This window comes from Ovis aries, chromosome 3 (genome assembly GCF_016772045.2).
Source record: "Ovis aries strain OAR_USU_Benz2616 breed Rambouillet chromosome 3, ARS-UI_Ramb_v3.0, whole genome shotgun sequence".
NCBI lineage: Eukaryota > Metazoa > Chordata > Mammalia > Artiodactyla > Bovidae > Ovis > Ovis aries.
Genome location: NC_056056.1, coordinates 10,715,187 through 10,733,055, shown reverse-complemented (window position 1 = coordinate 10,733,055; position 17,869 = coordinate 10,715,187). Strand labels below are relative to the sequence as shown.

At 39.8% G+C, this 17,869-nt stretch overlaps 1 protein-coding gene across 13 annotated transcripts in view; it reads left to right on the top strand.

The window, feature by feature from the left end:
* GAPVD1 (GTPase activating protein and VPS9 domains 1) overlaps positions 1–17,869 on the top strand; it is a 65,882-nt gene that overhangs the window by 32,690 nt on the left and 15,323 nt on the right. For 7 of the 13 annotated variants that reach the window (XM_060411797.1, XM_012162841.5, XM_027966444.3 and 4 more), the window contains exons 10-18: positions 1,609–1,782; positions 3,569–3,709; positions 5,186–5,320; positions 5,809–5,928; positions 10,024–10,101; positions 10,230–10,603; positions 12,248–12,335; positions 13,328–13,408; positions 16,775–16,897. In XM_060411797.1, the coding sequence (XP_060267780.1) occupies positions 1,609–1,782; positions 3,569–3,709; positions 5,186–5,320; positions 5,809–5,928; positions 10,024–10,101; positions 10,230–10,603; positions 12,248–12,335; positions 13,328–13,408; positions 16,775–16,897 (1,314 nt within the window). The remainder of the gene's footprint in view (positions 1–1,608; positions 1,783–3,568; positions 3,710–5,185; positions 5,321–5,808; positions 5,929–10,023; positions 10,102–10,229; positions 10,604–12,247; positions 12,336–13,327; positions 13,409–16,774; positions 16,898–17,869) is intronic. The other 6 variants (XM_060411803.1, XM_027966445.3, XM_060411800.1 and 3 more) reach the window with 1 other exon arrangement.

Here is a 17,869-nt window from a genome sequence, read left to right as displayed (position 1 = left end):
TGCATTGGCAGTTCTGGGTAAGAAAGTGTAGGGAAAAGCTTATTGGGAGAAAATAGTAGCCTTGAAGCCTGGCTGGCATTGGCATTGGCTGAAACTAGAGGTACTCTAGGTAAAGTAATATTAATAGTATAAGCAAGTCAAGGAGCTGTTTCTCAGGAACTGTCAAGTAGGGTGATAATGTGAGGTTAGGATGAAAAGCAGATAGATCGCTGTTGCCCTTGTAGAAAAACGTTCTTTGAATTTTTTTTCATTTAAAGATCACTGGTGGATTTTATGGGAATGTTTATTGCCCTCAACTGGATTTGAGGCAGTGACTTCAATGGGTGTTTTTTACACCTGGGGAGTTAGGAAAAAAGGAAAAAAAAGAAAAGGCATTTCCCATGTCTCATTTCTAGAAATCATGGTTTAATCTCTTTTTAGAAAGGAAAAAGAGGGTTGCCAGTCAGGTTACTTGTGGGTTGAATAAAAGTAAGGCTGAGTTTTACTGTATCAGTTTCTGCTAAGTCGCTTCAGTTGTGTTCGACTCTGTCGTGTTCGACTCTGTGCGACCCCATAGATGGCAGCCTACCAGGCTCCCCCATCCCTGGGATTCTCCAGACAAGAACACTGGAGTGGATCGCCATTTCCTTCTCCAGTGCATGAAAGTGAAAAGTGAACGGGAAGTCGCTCAGTCGTGTCCGACTCTATGAACTGCAGCCTACCAGGCTCCTCCATCCATGGGATTTTCTAGGCAAGAGTACTGGAGTGGGGTGCCATTGCCTTCTCCACTGTATCAGTTTATCACTATATTATTTAAGATTAAATTTTCTGCAAAAAGCAGAAACCTAAAATATTAGCTTAAGATGGAAGTTGAAAGAATATCACTTCTTTAACAAATCTTTTAGGTGATTCTGGTATTCTTTTTAAAAAATATTTATTTATTTGGCTGTGCCAGGTCTTGGTTGCGGCACGAAGGACCCTTAGTTGCAGCTTGTGAACTCTTAGTTACAGCTTGTGGGATGCAGTTCCCTGACCAGGGATCAAATCTGGGCCCTCATGCCTCTTGGATCACTGGTAGTCAAAGTAGGGAGCTCTGCTAATTTTAGCTGGGCATCTGTTGGTCAGTGTGGAGCTGGCTAGTCTAGGATGACCTTTGCTTTGTTCCGTGTGGTTTCTCCTCCCCTAAAAAGCTGGTTTCAGCTTGTCCTCAGGGCAGAAGCAAGGATGAGAGAGCAGATGTTTGTAAGATCTCTTGAGGCCTAACCTCGCAACTGGCACACTTTCTCTTTATCCTTTTGGACAAAGCAAGTTACCAGGCCTGTCCAAATTCGAAGAAGGGGGCATATATCCCAATTCTTGAACAGTGTCACACTACAGAGGACGGGGAGACAGCTGATTATATCAATTGCCCAGTTAACTGACCAGAAAGGGGAGGACATATGTTGAGCTTGGCTCAGAGAGGGAAAGAGTACTTCCATGAGGGAATAATTCCATGTTTTGGTACTGTGTGCTGAATGTTCGTGTTCAAATATATAACTTGGAGTTCAAAGACACAAAGTTCTTTAAAGTTGATTTTAAAAATGGTAGCTATGTTGTGATTTTTAAAGTGCTTAATTTTGCTTTTGCTAGCTACCACTCAGGATAATCTTGATGATAAGCTCCGGAAATTTGAAATCCGTGACATGATGGGACTGACAGATGACAGGGATATATCAGAAACAGTGAGTGAGACATGGAGTACAGATGTCTTAGGAAGTGATTTTGACCCTAACATTGATGAAGATCGCTTGCAAGAAATCGCAGGTAACTGCTGGTGAATGTCTCTGGAAGATTGCTGTTCAGTTATTCGTATCCACCCACCCTTCATGGGAGGGAGCTTCCGTGCTCTAACACGGTGTGTATGTTAATAACTGGAAAACTGAGATAATTGTATGTGACAAGGCATTTGTGTATTTTTTTCTCTTTACTGAAATATAGGTAGTGTTTTCTCTGTCTGCATTTAAGGGTTCTTCCCCATACAAAAAAGAAGAACCAATCTTTTGAATTATCTTCTTGTCAATTCTTGTTTGCAGAGCCTAGGATATGTTCTTAGTCTATGATTAGCATATTCTTCTTTTGAAAAGAAACACTTTGCCTTAAAGTGAAAATTCGTATAGGTTATAGCTGTAAAGCCTTTCAGAGTAATATGATATTGAGATTCTCTAAAACCTGAATTCACTTCTGGCTGGTTTAATTCAGCTCCAAAGAAGGAGCAGTTTTCTTTTCCTGGTTTTCTAGTATCAAGTTTAGCGAGATACAGTTTCCATATGTTAAAGTTACCTTTTTAAGAATCCTGTTCTGTCCCTTCTGAAAGAGTCACACAGTCTTGTAATCACCATCTTTATTTTCTTCTTAACCGTACACTGAGCACCATTACCCATCACCCAGATGCAACAATTATACATACACACCTGGCCAGTTTTGCTTCATCTCTTCTCCCACCTTTTTATCCCCTCTCCTGATTATGTGATTATGTTTAGGCATGTTCCAGACATTATTTTATTTGTAATTATTTCATGACATATGTTTCTTTTATTTAAAAAATTTTAAATTTTATATCAGGGTATAGTTGATTTACAATGTTGTCTTAGTTGTGATTCAAGTTACACATACACATCTGTCTACTCTTTTCTAGATTCTTTTCCTATGTAGATTATTACAGAACATTGAGCAGAGTTCCCTGTGCTATATGATAGGTCCCTAATGACCATTTTTCCATATACCGTAGTGTACATATGTCAGTCTCAAGCTCTTAATTTATCCATCCCTGCCCCCCATCTTTTCCCCTTGGTAACTGTGACGTGTCTTTAAAAGGTAATTTTTGCCAGTAACCTTTTTCTAAAAGTTCTTCATCTACTGAAATAGAATTTTATTAGGTTTAATCAGAAATAGTGGAGCGTTCTGAATTTGACTATTTTTAACACAGATGTACAACAGTGTTTAATCTTTCTGTTTGTATTTTTAAGAAGTATAAATAGATTTCTCAATTGGTTTTGCATTATGTTGTTCCAGATGTCAAAGTGATTTTTTCCTTGTAGGTGAGCTGTATTTGGGCAATAAGCTGTATTTGCAGTTGAATGAATGCTACAAAGGAGATGTGTATTTTCTTGCAAATACACTTTATTGCTCTGAATATGTGGCTAATGTGCCAGAAAAAAACATTTGGCCAGTATAATTTTCTGTGGTTAAATGTCTCTGAGTGTTTTTAATCCCTGAAGGACTATAATTATTAGAGAAGTGCTGAGGACACACAAAATTTGCTGAAAAACAAGAGTGAAAGCTCGTTGCAATGTTGTGACCTAATGAACTGTGTTTTCTCAGTGGAGACCAAGGTGAATAATAGGAAACTGATTGAAAAGGCATTTGTGCTATTGTGACCCAAGTGGGAAATTTGTGTTTTTAGTGGTTTTATTGATTGAAATTACTCTTACCTTGGCTTTTTTCTTGTGAGTAGAGAGATTTTGTTAGCTTAGTGTTTGCCCTTTCTCCTTTATCACTGCTCTTTCCCTGAGGATCTTTGTTAACCCTTTGCTCCCCGTTGGTTATGCAGGTGCAGCAGCAGAGAACATGTTAGGCAGTTTACTGTGCCTGCCAGGTTCAGGGTCCGTGCTTCTTGACCCCTGCACTGGTTCTACCATATCAGAGACAACAAGCGAAGCTTGGAGTGTAGAGGTATTGCCAAGTGACTCAGGTTAGTATGCTGTCATTGTTTGCTTTTTGATTTGCACAGAAGTTTTAAATGTAAGGCATCCTAATTTCTATATTATGTATACCTTTTGTCAGATATATGTTTGACAAGTATGAGGCAATAACATTGTTAAAAACTTCAAATGGTAAATTAGTTTAGGATGTTTTGTGTCCATCAAGAAAAAATGTAGTGTTGGATGGCAGAGGCTAAGATAACAGGTGCTTTCTGACTTGGTTCAGTTATCTTCAAAGCAATTGTTAGTAACTTATCAGGGTTCTATGTGGAATATTGAGTTCAGTGTCTCCCACTAACTTACTGCAAGAGAAGAATAGCAGCACAGCTTGAACCTGGTAATAAGCATGTTTAGATTTGGAGAATTTAACCCAAAAATACCAAATGTATTTTTGAAATGCATTGAAATTGAGACTCTGGAATCCCAAAGAAAGAAAGTGAAGTTGCTCAGTCGTATCCGCCTCTTTGCGACCCCATGGACTGTAGCCTACCAGGCTTTTCCATCCATGGGATTTTGCAGGCAAGAATACTGGAGTGGGTTACCATTTCCTTCTCCAGTGGATCTTCCTGACCCAGGGATCGAACCCGGGTCTCTTGCATTGGAGGCAGGCACTTTAACCTCTAAGCCACCAGGGAAGCCCAAGAGTTATTATAAATGTGGCGGTGGTTTAGTTGCTCAGTTGTGTCCAACTCTTGCAGCCTCATGGACTGTAGCCTGCTAGGTGTATTTTGTACTTTCTTTTATGTATTGCATTTCTGCTTTTTTTCTGCTTATGAATTTAAATCCTTGTCTTCAACTAAATATCAACTACCAGGATGCAAATATAAGCAACTAGGTATCTGAATTATATTCTGTTTCATCTGCTTGGCTCAAAAATATGAAGTGATTTTGATATGTGTTTTTTAACCTTACCACATTCAGACATGCTAACCTGTCCATAAACATCCGTGAAAGTGAAGTCTCTCAGTCGTATCCGACTCTTAGTGACCCCATGGACTGTAGCCTGCCAGGCTCCTCTGTCCATGGGGTTTTCCAGGCAAGACTACTGGAGTGGGCTGCCATTTCTTTCTCCAGGGGATCTTCCCAACCCAGGGATCTCCCGCATTGCAGACAGGCGCTTTACCATCAGAGCCACCATAGGAATTATTTTTTAGAAAATGGTTGATTTAATGGCAAGCTCGCCTGTATTCTTTAGTTTACTTTTAACCAGAAGAAAGAATACTCTGAGATTAGTGATCTGGAAGCAGAGTTTTCATCTGTGTACAGTGAACTGGCCTGTATCGGGATAAAAACCACAACCTTGACTTCTTTAACACTTGATCTAACTGGCTTTGCTAACTGGCCCAGACTTGGAGGTCTGTTTGCACTGAATCCATTCATGCCCCAGTAGCTTTCTTCATCTGGGTCACAAAAGCTGAAACTGATGTGTAGCGGAATCACTAATGTGGCACCTCACTTCTGCTTAGAGGCCCCAGATCTAAAGCAGGAAGAGCGACTGCAGGAACTGGAGAGCTGTTCTGGACTGGGTAGCACATCTGATGATACGGATGTCAGGGAGGTCAGTTCCCGCCCCAGCACACCAGGCCTCAGTGTTGTGTCGGGTATGTCTGTCTTGTTTTAAGGAATAAGGACTTGAAGGTGTGTTCCCACTTCCCCCTTTATAAAGTCAATAGCAAAGATATATATTTTGTTTAAGATCTGAGTAACTCCCAGGAAACAGTTATTTCTATGGGATCTGACATCTATGAGAAGTTACTATGTGCCTTTATAGAACTTGTCAGAGTAGTTGATAGACAGTCTGTGTGTGTTCCCTCTATAACTATCTGTTCTTGGTAGCCTCTGCCACTGTATTTAGCTGTCGTGTGGTAATTCTGATTATGTTGTACAAATCAAGGTAAATATATTTAAGCAATAGTACAAGAAAGGGTATAATACCAAACAACTCCCTTGTGAAGAACTGGGACACAAAAAAATGTGAGACTATATACATTTCTCCAAACTTCATATACTTTTTGTGTGGTTATTTTGTTGTTCTTGCTCTTTATTTTTTTACCATATATATAATTTTTTTTTTTTTTTTTTTCTGAAGGTATAAGTGCAACCTCTGAGGATATTCCCAATAAGATTGAAGATCTGAGATCTGAATGCAGCTCTGATTTTGGGGGTAAAGATTCTGTCACTAGTCCAGACATGGATGAAGTCACCCATGGTAAGAAGGGGAAATGAGAATGACTTTTATTAATAGGAACGATCACATCCATGACTGAAACTGTCCACCTTAACACATTGCTGATGGTGATATCCATTGCTATACATCTTTGGGGCGTTGTGTGTATAAGACCTTAAAATAAGGTTCACATGCTAAATTTCATTCAGTTAATCCACTGTAGGAATCAGTCATAAGGAAACAATTGATGTATGGAGAAAGTCTTATGCACCAAGATACTCTTCATAATATTTATATCGGTAGAAAACTTAAAACAACCTAAGAACTGAAAAATAGCATGGCTAAGTGAATTTTGAAGTAACCACTTATTAGAACTTGCACAGCTGTTTTTTAAATACTTTAAAGAATATGAAATAATTTGGAGAAATACCTAGAACATAATATCACTTGGAAATTTTATCTTAAAGCATTTTATATATAACATAATAAAATGTAAAAAAAAAAAAAAAAAAACGTATCCTAAAGAAAGCATTGGGAAGAAGTACCAGAGTGCTAGTAAGTAGTGATTTTATATACTGTGTAATGGTGTTGTTTTTTTTTTTTAATTTATTTTTTAATTGAAGGATAATCGCTTTACAGGATTTTGGTGCTGGGTTTTGAAGTACTTTTATTTTTACATTTTTGTTTATTCCAAAGCCAGGTTCCTTACCCTCAACACTGTGAACATTTTGAGTCAGGTGATTCTTTGTTGTGGGGGCCTATCCTATGCATTGTAGGATGTTTAGCAGCATCTCTGGCCTCTGTTGGAAGCATACCATCCCCTTCTTGTGCAGTCGTGACAACCAAAAGTGAAAGTTGCTCAGTCATGTCTGACTCTTTGTGACCCTGTGGACTATATAGTCCATGGAATTCTCCAGGCTAGAATACTGGAGTGGGTACCCTTTCCCTTCTCCAGGGCATCTTCCCAACCCAGGGATTGAACCCAGGTCTCCCGCATTTCAGACGATTCTTTACCAGCTGATCCACAAGGGAAACACAAGAATACTGGAGTGGGTAGCCTATCCCTTCTCTGGCAGATCTTCCTAACCCAGGAATTGAACCGGGATCTCCTGCATTGCAGGCGGCTTCTTTACCAACTGAGCTATCGGGGAACAACCAAAAATCATTGCCAAATGATCACTTCGGTGGCACAGTAAGCCCCAGTTGAGAACCACTGTTCTAAACCAGCAGTTTTCAGAGTGTAGTGTCCATGGCCCACTGAGGTCCCTCATGACCTCTTGAGGGGTTGGGGAGGTATGAGGTCAAAACTGTTTTCATATAATAAAAGGTTATTGTCCTTTGTACAATACTGATGTTGCACTGATAGTGCGCAAGCAAAGATGGGTAAATTTGCCGAGGCCTTTAGGAGAAAGCAGGACAGCAGAACCAGGCTACCAGACGCTGTATTCTTTTCTCAGAGTTAAAAAAAATTATGAATGTGTTTGATAAAGCAGTAAAAATTATTTTTATATGTCAACCCTTGGTATAAAATTATTTTTATATCTCAACACATCTGTCTAGTATTCTGAATACACAGGCAGTATCCCTAATGGATTTCTGCTGTATTCTGAAATATGATGATGTGTCTAAGGAAAAGCTTATATGATTGAGTTATGAGCTGAAGTAGCTGGGTTTATTTTTGTTTTTTTCCTTGTTTGCTTTTTCATGAAGCATCGTTTTTACTTGAAAGAATGATAAGCTGTAGTTATTGGTACTTGGGTATTTGGCAGACATTTCTTGAAAATTAACAAAATGAGCCTGTTATTTCAAGGAAAACAACTGACAGGGTAGAGTCTGTTGCCAGTGATAAAATTCAGGCTTTCAGAGAGAAATCAGAATTTTGGAAAGCTTTGTGTCTCCCTCCATGACTATGACAGATTACTGCTATTTAAAAACTTTTCTGGTGAGATTGGTGGTGATACTTGAGAGCGTCATTTTTTCTGGATATTATATGATGAATGGTGTCAACATTTCGAAGATCTGCATTTGTCTAGTTGAACCAATATTTTCCAGATGACCAACACATGATGTTACCAAATCATGCTTGGGTAAAAGATTCCTTCAAAGTGTAGGACAGACCACTTGAATTTTAATGTAACAGTACAAAAAAGTTCATTGGTCTGGTTTCAGCTTCCAAATTGTAGCTAACCTTTAAAAAATAGTTACTACTGCCAAGGTTTGGTATAGTATTCGAAGAGTAATATCCAGTTTCCTGAAAAGGCTGTTAAAATATTATCTCCTTCCTACTTGCATATCTGTGTGTGATCAGCTTTTCCTTATATACTTCAGCCACAACAGCACAGGGCAGCAGATGGAAAGCAGAAGCAGATATGAGAATTTAGGTGTGTTCTATGAAGGAATTTGCAAAAATGTAGAAGTGTCACTCTTCTGGCTTTTTATTTTGGAAAATATAGTTACTTTTCACCTAAAAAGGTTATTTGTGTTACCATTCAATGAGTGTATTCAATTGAATTAATATATATAACATTTTAATATAAAATTTATTAAAAGTTTAAATTTTTTATTTATATGTTCTTTTCAGTTTTCATTGCTAGTATGGTTAACTATCATTAGATATAACCAACCTTATATGAGATATATAAAATATCTTATGTATCTTATATCTTATATCAGTTATATTAGATATATATAACCTTATATATAAGTAAGGTTTTAGGGTTAAGAAATTTTAAGGGACTTTCCTGGCAGCCCAGTGATTAAGACTCCACACTTCCACTGTCAGGTATGTGGGTTGGAACCTGGTTGGAGAGCTAAGATACCACGTGCTGTGCAGTGCAGCCAAAATATAAAAAAAAAAAATTAAAGAAATTAAGCATGTTTTAACTTCCCTGGTGGCTCAGAAGGTAAAGGGTCTGTCTACAATGCGGGAGACCTGGGTTCGAGCCCTGGGTTGGGAAGATCCCCTGGAGAAGGAAATGGCAATCCACTCCAGTACCATTGCCTGGAAACTCCCATGGACAGAGGAGCCTGGTACGCTGCAGTCTATGAGTCGCAAAGAGTTGGACACGACTGAGCGACTTCATTTCACTTCACTTAAGCATGTTTTACGTGACCTAAGACCAAAATCTTGAGAACTGATCATTCTAAGCTATCTTTCCTAATGATAAACTATTTCTGTAATTTTTAGAAAGGAAAGTAATTATAAGACAGAACAAAAGGAAAATCACATGGAAAAATCATACTATCATTATCAAAAAAGAACTCAGACTCAGAAAGTTTAGAGCATCAGTTTCTTTCCTGTATTTGTAAGTTTTAGTCTCTGCATTCTTATGTGATTTAATAGTCTCTTGTTTTGATTGTTTAGACATGTGCTTAGAGGGGGCTTCCTAGATGGCACAGGCATCAAGAATCTGCCTGCCAGTGCAGGATATGCAAGAGACGTGGGTTCGATCCCTGGGGTGGGGAGATCCTCTAGACTAGGAAATGGCAACCTGTTCCAGTATTCTTGCCTGGAAAATTCCATGGACAGAGGAGCCTGGTGGGCTACAGTCCATGGGGTCGCAAAGAGTCGGACATAACTGAGTGAGCTCTCATGCTCAGAGGAATCATCTTTTACTCTGTGGCTTTAAAGTAACGTATTCTAGAAGTTCAAGTTTGTTTTGTGGTATAATGTAGCTTGACTCACTTTTGTTATGAGTTCTCTTTTGCTGAGAACAATAGTGAATTTCAAGTTTTAGAACTTTTAATTTATGCTCCTTCTGTAGGTAGTATTGTCTTTGTTTTTATAGGTGAAGGCAAAGTGGACTCAGGAAACTTATAACATTCTGAAAGTTTTGATGATTTTCATCTTCTGGCTCTGCTCTTGGCAATAATCACAATATAATTTGGCCATTAAAAGTAATAGGTATATGGGTACTAGACCACTTAAACATAATTGAAATCCATGTATGTAGATAAAAACTAAAGTGAATCTGATGTGATCAGAATACTGTTGATTAGACTGTTTTTTCTGGTATGCCCCTCAAGTTCTGACTGGTCAAAAAGGAAGACTGTGGAAGAGAGAGCCTTTTCCGCTGTGTGGAGGCTGCCTGAGTCGCGCCTTCTGACCTGATCACACCGTCTGCCCCTGTCTTTCAGGTGCCCACCAGCTGACCTCGCCTCCGTCTCAGTCAGAGTCTCTGCTTGCCATGTTTGACCCACTGTCTTCGCACGAAGGTAAAGTAGTCAGGTGGACTTTCTGGCCCCTGTTTTATCACGGCCAGAAGAGCAAAACTACAACCCCTTTGTTCATGCCTTTTGGGACCAGCTGTGTCTCGGCTGAGAACCTTTTTCCTGTGTTGCAGGGGGAGCTTCTGCTGTGGTAAGGCCGAAGGTTCACTACGCCAGGCCGTCACACCCGCCCCCAGACCCCCCGATCCTGGAAGGGGCTGTGGGAGGAAACGAGGCCAGGTTGCCTACCTTCGGTTCCCATATCCTGACTCCAGCTGAGATGGAGGCGTTTAAGCAAAGGCACTCGTACCCCGAGAGATTAGTTCGCAGCAGGAGCTCCGACGTCGTGTCTTCTGTCCGGCGCCCGATGAGCGACCCCAGCTGGAACCGACGCCCAGGGAATGAAGAGCGAGAACTCCCTCCAGCCGCAGCCATTGGTGCTACTTCTTTGGTGGCTGCGCCTCACTCTTCATCTTCATCCCCGAGTAAGGACTCCTCAAGAGGAGAGGTACGGGACACAGGCCATGCCGAAGAACTTGCTCCTTACACACAGCTACAGTCAGTGTTCCATCTGCCTCGTTCTCTTGATACCTGAAATTAATGCGGAATATATAAATCTAGGGTGAAGGAGGGACAGTAGTCATGTCTAAAGGTGGTTTGTCAGTCTGGTATGTCCAGCACCTTAACCCACTAAAAAAATCCCTCTATTTTGGTTTTGTAGTATCTTGCATTTTTATGATACTTTTAACTTTTCTACAAGTGATTTGGTATCTCATTTAAACCTCACAGTTTCCTTCAGAGATGGATAGAGGAACTGCTTTTTTTCCTTTTCCAAAAAGTTATTCTTTTTAATCTTTTAGCACTCACAGAGTTACTAAAAAAAGTTGGAATGAGACACAAAGAGCCTCCCTCCCCCAGCCTTGTGAGACTCAGGTGCCAACCCGATGCTCCAGTGCGTATCTCTGTCTTTCTATGTAGAGAAGCATTTCCAGTTCAAGAACAGCAGAATTCATGTCTCTCATTCTGTGTTTGCAATTCCCTTCTCCAACCGTGGGAAGCCTGCTTTCATGATTCTTCATGTAGGTACTTAATTGATGAGTCTCCCTGTATGTAATGAATATCCCACCCCCACCACTGAACCCTCCCTGGGTGCCCTCATTTCCCTTCTTAGGGTGTGATATCCCATTCACATGGATGCCCTCAGAGGAGGTATTTTTAGTTCCAATTTTGTCGATGAAAAAACAGAAATAAAATGATTTGTCTAAGGTCATATCGTAGATTAGTAAAGGAATTATAGTCTCTGCCTTCTGGCATGTTGTCTTAATGATAACCCATAATTGATGATCAAAGCAGCAGCTTTGCAGTTGGTCACATCTAGCTTTGAGCAGCAGTGCCACATCCAGTCTGTATAACTTTGGGGAAGGTGGGGAGATAACCTTTTTTAGCCCCATATTTCTCATCTATAAAGAGGGGTTAGTAATAATATTTGTCTCCTGAGACTAAATATTCTTGTTAAGCCCTTTTGCTGCCCTAGTAGCTCAGACAGTAAAGAATGTATCTGCAATGCAGGAGACCCAGGTTCGATCCCTGGGTTGGGAATATACCCTGGAGGAGGGTATGGCAACCCACTCCAGGATTCTTGCCTGGAGAATCCCATGGACAGAGGAGCCTTGCAGGCTATGGTCCATGGGGTTGCAAAGAGTCAGACACGACTGAAGCCACTTAGCACCCACAAGGCTACTGTGAAGTTTAAATGAGGTAATACATGTTTTTCATTCAGTGTTTGGCACACAGTACATACTTAGTTTTATTATTAATACTACTGCTACCTTCTCTCCAAATCTCTAGATTTTATCTGCATTGCATTTAGTCATCCCTTATGGGTATTTATTGAGTGCCTACTCTATGCTGGACTCATTACCCTTTTGGCTTGCTAACAGTAGTGAGATAATGCCTACCCTCAAGTAATCAATCAGTCTAATGCTTGAAAGGTATATGTCTGTGTTCCAGAAGCTGCCTGTACCACAATAAGAACAGTTGTGCTTTGAAGACAAATGAGTGGTTTTTGTATTTCATAGAATAACTAAAATCCTTTTCATGGTAGTCTATCCTGCTGTCCAACTACAAATAAAACATCAAACTTTTTCTACAGACTGAAGAACGCAAAGATAGCGATGATGAGAAATCAGACAGGAACAGACCTTGGTGGAGAAAGCGTTTTGTTTCTGCCATGCCCAAAGGTAATTTTATAAGATATCAGAATGCAATAATAGCAACAAGAAGCAAAGCCCCCAAATCTCTTTCAGAGAGCTAAAATTTCAACTCCTCTGGGAGGTTCTCACAGGGCCTAAGTTTCATGCTGTTTTGAGGTTATAGAAAACGCTTTCACTCAGGTGAATGCTAAGGTACAGCTTTAGAAGTGATAGTTCCTATTCTTTGCAGGAAGTGGCAGTGGTTTCATAAATGAAAGTCAGGCAGGTCACAGTTGTTTAAATATTATATTCCATTGAAGTTAAACATGTAGGACTTTTGACATATGTATTGCTAATAATTACTGCAGGAAAAAGGGATGCTATTAATGAACATTGAAAATTCATTCTTTACATTCTTGGAATAAACTTAAGCTTCTTATGTTTATAATCATTGAGGATGATAATACCCTGAATATTAGTGTTTATTCTGGAAGGCAGTTGTGTAGCATTGTTCGCTTTTTTGTGTGAATAGCCTGGCATCATTCCAGTAGGTATTGAAATCTGAGTTGGCAAAAGCATCTCTTCTAGGAAGGAGAGATTATCCAGGACTAAAGGGAGGGGTCTTCTTCTGAAGGCCTCTTCTCGGCACTGTGGTGCTCAGGAGCTGAGGAGCGCTGCTTTCACGCCAGACTCAAGCCCACTAGAGGAGGAGAGAATGAGGCTCAGAGCTTTGAATGTGTTGTGTTTTTTTTGAGCAGAGGTTAAGAGGCAGTGGTTTTGATTCAATCCCAATAGATTCCTATTAAATCCTTCTTCCTGTGGCAGATGACCTCAAAGCAGATTCTGAAAACTTCTTTAAGAACCTTCAGTGCTATGTTAAGAATGATAATCAGCGGACACTCGGGATTTCTTAGCTTTTAAACTTTTCACCTTCCTTCCACTTAGAAATGTTGGCACACCAGTTAACTCCAGAATGACTGCTGTCTGCCGAGTAGTGCAGTATGTTATATGTCACACTACTGACTTTATTTAATTTCCAGCTCCTATACCATTTAGAAAGAAAGAAAAACAAGAAAAAGACAAAGATGATCTGGGGCCTGACAGATTCTCAACACTCACAGGTTTGTAGACCCATGGACTTCCTGGCTCCTTCATTCCCAGAGCACATATTTCATAACACTTTCTCTTGGGTGCCATAAACGTTGCCTTTTTAGACGAGTGTGTCTGTGTGTGTACAGTGGGGAGTATGTTCTTCATAGCTCTGTGGTTTCCAGTTGGCGGCCACAGTGAGCTCTTCCTACAGACCGCCACCACCATCATCATCCTCATTGTCATAACTTCCGTTTATGATGAGGTCCCTGACCCTGAGCCTCTGGGCCTGCCCTAGCACCCGACATCTTAGTGGGATGATGACCTCCCATGCCTTTGAGGAAAGTGTGGTGACGGTTTTAGCGCTGTGCATGCCATATCTTTGGATCACTGACAGTAGTTTCCTCTGACGTTGATCGTAGAAGTCTCAGTTTATTGCCGTCTGTAGTTCTTGATTATTCAGGATCACTGAAATTCTGTTTTACCTAATCATTTCCTTTTTTCCCTGAGAAGTGTTCAAACAACATCAGTAGATTTGTAAACTTGACCAATTTTTTTACAGCTTGAATCATTTTAACATTGTTATCTGACCCAAGGAATATATAACTAGGGGTTAGGTTCTTACCTCATGTAGCATTTGTATTTCTGCAGCTTCTTTTTGGCATATTATGAATGAACACCCTGAAAGGAAAAAGTATGAGAGGTAGTATTGACAACCCAACCATGAACTTGATAGCTGTGTACTATCTCCAGTGACTGCAGAGCATCTGGAGGGAAATTAATTTCTCATCTCTCTTTTTCTGATGTTGGTTTTAAATTATGTTATCCTACTCAGGTGAAATGAAGGTTTTTATTTAAAAATGGGATAAGTTTCAAAAGAACATCCTCCTCAAAGAGCTCAGCATAGTACAGGTAGAATCCCATTTCACTGCATAGCCCCGTCATGTCTAGCTTTGAAATACATGTAGACAGTTCTATGTCCCGGCGTACCTTCCTGTTTATTTAATGAAATGACTTTCCTGGAATAAAGGGTTTTTAACAGCAGTAGCTGTGCTTTCAGGCCAGGTTTCCTGCTGAGAGCAGTCAGGCCTCATTCAACCAGCAAATACTTGTTGAACATCTGACTCATGCTAGGCACTGTGCTAAGGGTTGTAGGTGTTAAGTCAAATCACACATGAATCTTGGCACTTAGTCTGATTGAGAATTGGAAAGGCATACTTTTGGCAAGATTTTCATGTTTGTTTCCTTACCATCCTCCTCGTTTTAGACCACCACCACTATTTACAGAGTGGAATACTCAATGAAGAAATCTCAGGTTTTCAAAATGTTTGAATTAGTAACTTTGGAGAAGTTTAAAATTATTTTTATGCATGTCTTTAGGCAATACATTTTTCTTAGTTCTCGGTGCCTAAAGGAGAAGCTAAGTTGACTAAGTTTTTCCCATAAAATATTCCATTTTGTTTGTGTTTGATTCAAGCAGTTTAGCTGCCCGACTGGTGCAGACATTTCTACCCACTCTTAATTAATGACTCACTGAAAAGTATCATTAAATCAATTTTTTGAAATGTTATGAATTTCTTAACAGTCTGTGCATCATCTCACTACCTTAACTTTTCTTTTTTTCATATTCTTTCTGAATCTTTCCATATCTAGACATGGCTTTTCATGATTAAATCAGAGTTGTATCCTTTTACCACATGTTACTTCATAAACCCTCTCCCAGTGTCTCCTAGACATAGGTGGTTTTTTTAAATCATTATTGGCTCTTAGGTCATCTATCATGATTTTATGGCAATGTAAACCATTCTCTTGCTTTTGGATATTTAATCATATGCAATTTTTTTTTTTACTATGAAAAACTACTTAAGATAAGTTGGAACACTCATCCCCTTGTACATATAGCATTTTTTGTATGTTTTAGTTATTTGTTCTTATTGTTTATTGTCCTCAGATAAATTTTTTTAAATGGCATTATAGAAATAAAGGTTATAAGCAACATTATTGCTTTCACTATCTTTAGCCTTTTTTCAGAGCCTTCAACAGCACTCAAAACCAATAGCAGAAAGAAGATTTTGTAGCAATAAAGGTTTTGTAAGTTTGCATTTTGAAGAAGATCATGTTTTATTAGGACTCTCTTACATGCATTGAAATTATTATAGCAGAAATTAAATTATTTTGACAGTTGTTTCTCCCTACAGTTTACCATAGTTTTACAGAGACACAAACACTAAATATTGTTTTTTGTAGAAAGAGAAGAAGAACCTGTGAGCGTACTACTTAACCTCTTTCTACTTTGGTTTCCTTTTCTTGAAAATAGGGGTGGTAATGGTACGTCCCTTGTAGGGTTATTGTTTGGCACAATTCCTGGCACGTGCTAAGTGCTCAATAAATGTCAGCTGCTATTCACATTAGCTGCAGTTAACACATAGGAATATATAAATTCTAGTGATTTTTTTTTTAATATATGTTTTAAGACTTAAAAAAAAAAATGGGATTCTACCAGAGTGTGGATATTACCTGCTTGGCCTAGATCTGTCTCAGGAATTTACATTTCACCATGGAACTCTGTTTTGTCCCATAGATCTGTAGCACTTCTTTGCTTTGTTAACTGTTAATTAGTGGCTTTGCCATCTGACTCCAGGAAAACATAACTAATGTGCTTATTTTGCTGACAGGATAGTGGGCCTGTCAGTAACCCGGGCTGCACCTGTGATGGTGGTAAACCTTTTCTCTGTGTACCCCAGGTACAATTCAGGCAGTCTCCCAGAATGTCTAGATTCTCTGGGAGTGCCTCTGACACCACTGCATGCACAGAAGTGCTGTCCTAGTCCAGCACCTGTAACTGTCCTGGTGAGATTCAGTGAGGTCAAATATGAATTGCCTGAAGGTTTTAAATACGGTGTGGAGAGAAAAATTCATGGAGGAAAAGTGGAGGAAGGCAATTTAAAAGTATTTAAAAGGGTTAAGTTTTAAGTCTGAATACGTTTTTTTCCTCCTTCAGCATAGAGATGTTTGAATAAATGAAGCCTGCATATAAAAATGCCTTGTTGGAAGTTCTGTTGGCATGCATTGCTAATAACAGTGATTGGGGTGTAAACACTGTAGAATCCCATCATCCATTCAGTCTGCACTGAATTGTTTGACAATGTCATGCAGAAATCTGACGATGATGACAAAGTGGAGCTAATCGTCCCGATTTCGTGCCTTGGCAAGGCTCTCAGACCTAGACCTGGGATGAGCAGGCAGCTGCATGGTGCCTCTTATAACACTGAGATATGTGCTCTTTTTAAGTCTTACCTCCTAATCCGCCTTTGGGATTATGCTACTGGTGTCGTACTAACATCAGAGTGGATGCAAACCAAGAGGCACTGATTCTCCTCCTCCTTTCCCTCCTGCAGATGATCCCAGCCCGAGACTCAGTGCGCAGGCTCAGGTCGCTGAGGACATTCTGGACAAATACAGGAATGCCATTAAACGCACCAGCCCCAGTGAGGGAGCGCTGGCAAACTACGAAAGTGCAGGTGACCATCCTGATACAGAACGGAATGGGAACTTTTATATTCCTGCCATGAAAGTGGTCTGAACTGAAAGTAGCCTCTTTCTTTTTTAACTTTTTCTTTTATGTTGGAGCATAGTCAGTTGACAATGTAGTTTCAGGTGCACAGCAGAGCAGCTCAGCCATACATACACATGTATCCATTCTTCCAAGTAGCCTTTCAGTAGCTCCCGTAAATAGTTGTCAAAAAACCATGGTATAATCCCCGAGATTACTATTAGAGCATCTCTGGAAGAGTCTCTGACAAACTGAACATGAGTTGGCTCAAGGGGGACTCACAGGAGCCTGAGAAAACCTCCTACACTTGTAAGTTTTAAAATAACAAAAAAGTTGGAATAGTACAGTGAAGGTCTGTTATATTCCATCTGCCTAGACTTACCAGTTGTTAATGTTTTGCCACATTTTTATATGTATGTTTTTCCTGAAGCATTTGAAATGATTTCCTGAGAATAGAGAATTTTTTTCCACGTAGGCACGTGTCTTTGTTATACTAAGGAACTTTTCATTTCTTTGGATTGTATACATGCATGTATTATCTAAATGGATAAATTAGAAACAGAGAAACAACTGTGGGGGCACCATAGGTCTGTGCTGGCTGCATTTGTGCATTTGTCCCCGGCTCATTCTCAGGCGGGGAGGACTGCGGGGGTGTCCCTTGGAGTGAGGATGAGGGGTCTCAGTGTGCCCTGGCCGAGAGGGTCACAGCCAGCTGCTTCCTGACTGGGCAGGATTCCACGTCTGTAAAACGAGGGTGTTATGTGAAATGATTTCTGAGACCCCTTTTAGTTCTGTGGTTCAGTAATTGTGGTTACAGAGTATTATCTTTATTAAGTTGATAAAGGTTTTCATTGTTTTGGATTACAATTGGATAAGAAGTAAGATTATTCTCAACTGCTCTCTTGATATATTATCATTGCTGTCAGTTTATTTATATAGT